The sequence below is a fragment of the Nicotiana attenuata genome, chromosome 3 (genome assembly GCF_001879085.1).
Source record: "Nicotiana attenuata strain UT chromosome 3, NIATTr2, whole genome shotgun sequence".
NCBI classification, from domain to species: Eukaryota; Viridiplantae; Streptophyta; class Magnoliopsida; order Solanales; family Solanaceae; genus Nicotiana; species Nicotiana attenuata.
Window position 1 is genome coordinate 32167465 of NC_031991.1, and position 2942 is coordinate 32170406.

The 2942-nt window shown below is 43.0% G+C and overlaps 1 protein-coding gene across 1 annotated transcript; it reads right to left on the minus strand.

Moving 5' to 3' along the window:
* LOC109224259 lies at positions 476-2211 on the minus strand. The gene is made up of 3 exons (XM_019388847.1): positions 2138-2211; positions 1931-2056; positions 476-743 (listed from the first exon to the last, which is right to left on the minus strand). The coding sequence occupies exons 1-3, from the start codon at positions 2209-2211 to the stop codon at positions 476-478; spliced, it is 468 nt and encodes a 155-aa protein (XP_019244392.1).

Consider the following 2942-nt stretch of genomic DNA (forward strand, 5'->3'; position numbering starts at 1 on the left):
CAGTTGTCTCCCGGATCCTCCTAAACTCCAGTAAGTTGGCACACCTCAGTGGTAAGCGATGAGAATATCAATGATGTACAATTCTGAAGCCGATACTCCATTAGTTCATTGATGAAAATCTCACCAACATTTAGCTGAATACCATCAATAATGGAGGTTATCATTTGAGCTCTCGTTACCGGTACATTCCATATATTTGATACGGGGAGATGCGACTACATATGATGGTCAGCCATATCTTTGCTTCAGTAGCGAATTCTTTGGATGTGATCCCTCTCTTTTCAGCTTCCCATGGAACATCTACACGTAATTTGGAGACCAACCACTCCCCTGAGGCACAATCTTTTGCACGGAACAGAGCCATGTCATGGTCTTGTAGGTGATAGACTTGGTTTACAGCTTCAGCTCCAAAATGCACCATTTTGTCGCAAATCCTCATCTTTGACTTCTCTAACCTGATGGCTGGAAGATTCGCTTAAAACTCCCTCACCCATTGCTCATTGGCTCTGCAAGGTTGAGGGAAAAACAGGTCTACAAGCCTCTGATGGAACTCGAGAAGACATTCCGGAATGTTATCCAGATCGATACCACTTTTCGGTAGCACTTTCTTCGAAATCAGCTCAGCATAGTACCGTTCCCGGCATTCCAATGACAAGAACCGGTGTTGTTCATAGTTCTCCCCCGTTTCCGAAGGATTTTCATGCGCAGATTCATCGGTGTTAGAGCTTATTAGCGTATGATACCTGTAAAGAAAATATTGGAGTGAAAACATGGTATGGCTATGCAATATATTGCAAAATAAGTCAAATATGCCAAAGAAATGATTGGATTGTCAAAACCCAGCCTTAGAAAAAAATTCAGGATTTTCAAATTATCAGGTGCCTGCTCTTTATATAGCAATTGCGACATTTTCTTCGCAATTTCGAAGGCAACATGATTTCACAGGGTTCGCAAATGCGAAGAGTTCTTTGCAATTGCGAAGATAGTCAGGGCTGATAGATTTCGCAATTGCGACCACCTTTTCGCAAATGCAAAGAGGCCATCGCAATTGCGACCCCATCGTCCCCAGCCATAGAGCAATCCTTAAACCCAAAAAATTTCGGTAAAATCACACTTTTAGATACACGAAACAAATTTTTGCACACAAATATGGAATAAACATTACACACAACCACAAGCTAAAGAACATTCAATGATTTGGCCAAGAAACTTCAAGTTTTCAACAATTTGTGATAACTCGAGCTAGGGACCTCCAAATTCAGTTCTGGCCATACGCCTAAGTCACAAATCATGATACGGGCCCACCGGGACTGTCGAAAAATGGATCTGGGTCCATTTGGTCAAAAAGTTGGCTGAAGAAAACTCAAAGAATTTTAAGGCACGAATTCACATTTAAATCAAATTGTCACATATAAGCCTTCCGGAAAAAGACATGGTCTGCGCACGCAAAATAGAGGTAGGCTAAAAGGAGCAATTCGAGGTTTTGAAACACTTAATTAAGGGTTAAAGTTCTAGATGACCTATTGGTTCATCATATTCTCCACCTCTAAAACAAACATTTGTCCTTGAACGGACGTAGAAAAGTACCTCGTCTGGTGAAAAGTGTGGGTATGTACTCCGCATGTCCAACTCGCACTCCCAAGTGGCCGCCTCGATCGCCTGACCTCTCCACTGCACACGAGCTGAAGGATAACTCTTTAACCTCAACTATCCAAATTGTCGGGCTGGAATAGCCACCAGCTCCTCCTCATAAGTCAATTTTTTGTCCAATTGGACTGAGCTAAAATCTAGAACATGAGACGGATCACCGTGATACTTACGGAGCATAGATACATGGCATACCATATGGACTGCTCATAAACTAGGTGGCAATGCGTGCCTGTAGGCCACCTCACCCACTCTCTCAAGAATCTCAAAGGATCTAATATACCCAGGGCTCAACTTGTCTTTCTTTCCGAACCTCATCACACCCTTCATGGGTGAAACCCAAAGCAAAAATCTCTCTCCAACCATGAATCTAACATCACGAACTCTATGGTCGGTATAACTCTTCTGCCTAGACAGATTTGTGCAAAGTCAATCCTGAATAATCTTGACCTTATATAAGGCATCTTGTACTAAATCTTTACCCAACAACCGAGCCTCCCCCTGCTCGAACAACCTAATTGTTGATCGGAACTGCCTCTTATATAATGCCTCATAAAGAGCCATCTTAATGCTCGACTGGTAGCTGTTGTTGTAGGCAAACACCGCAAGTGGCAAGAACTGCTCCCGAGAACCCCCGGAATCCATAACACAAGCACGAAGCATGTTCTCCACATCTTAATAGTGCACTCGGACTGTTTGTCCATCTGTGGATGAAATGCTGTGCTCAACTCTATATGTGTGCCCAACTAATGCTCTACTGCCATCTATAAGTGCGACGTGAACTGTGTACCTCAATCAGAAATGATAGAAACGGGCACACCGTAAAGATGGACGATCTCTCCGATGTAGATCTCAGCCAACCGCTCTGAAGAATAGGTAAGTGTCATAGGAATGATATGTGCTGACTTGGTTAGCCTGTTCATAATGACCCATACCGCGTTGAACTTTATCTAAGTACGTGGGAGTCCAACAACAAAATTCATAGTGAAACGCTCCCACTTCCACTCAGGAACCTGTAACTTTTGAAGCAAACCACCAGGTCTCTGATGCTTGTACTTCACTTGATGACAATTCAGATACCGAGCTACATACGCAACTATATCTTTCTTTATCCTTATCCTCCAATAATGCTGTCGCAAGTCCTGATACATCTTGATGGCACCCGGATGAATAGAATATCAGAAACCATGGGCCTCCTCAAGAATCAACTCACGAAGCCCATCCACATTGGGTACAAAAATATGACCATGAATCCTCAAAACCCTAGACTTTCTCTCTCTATGACTAAGATTCTC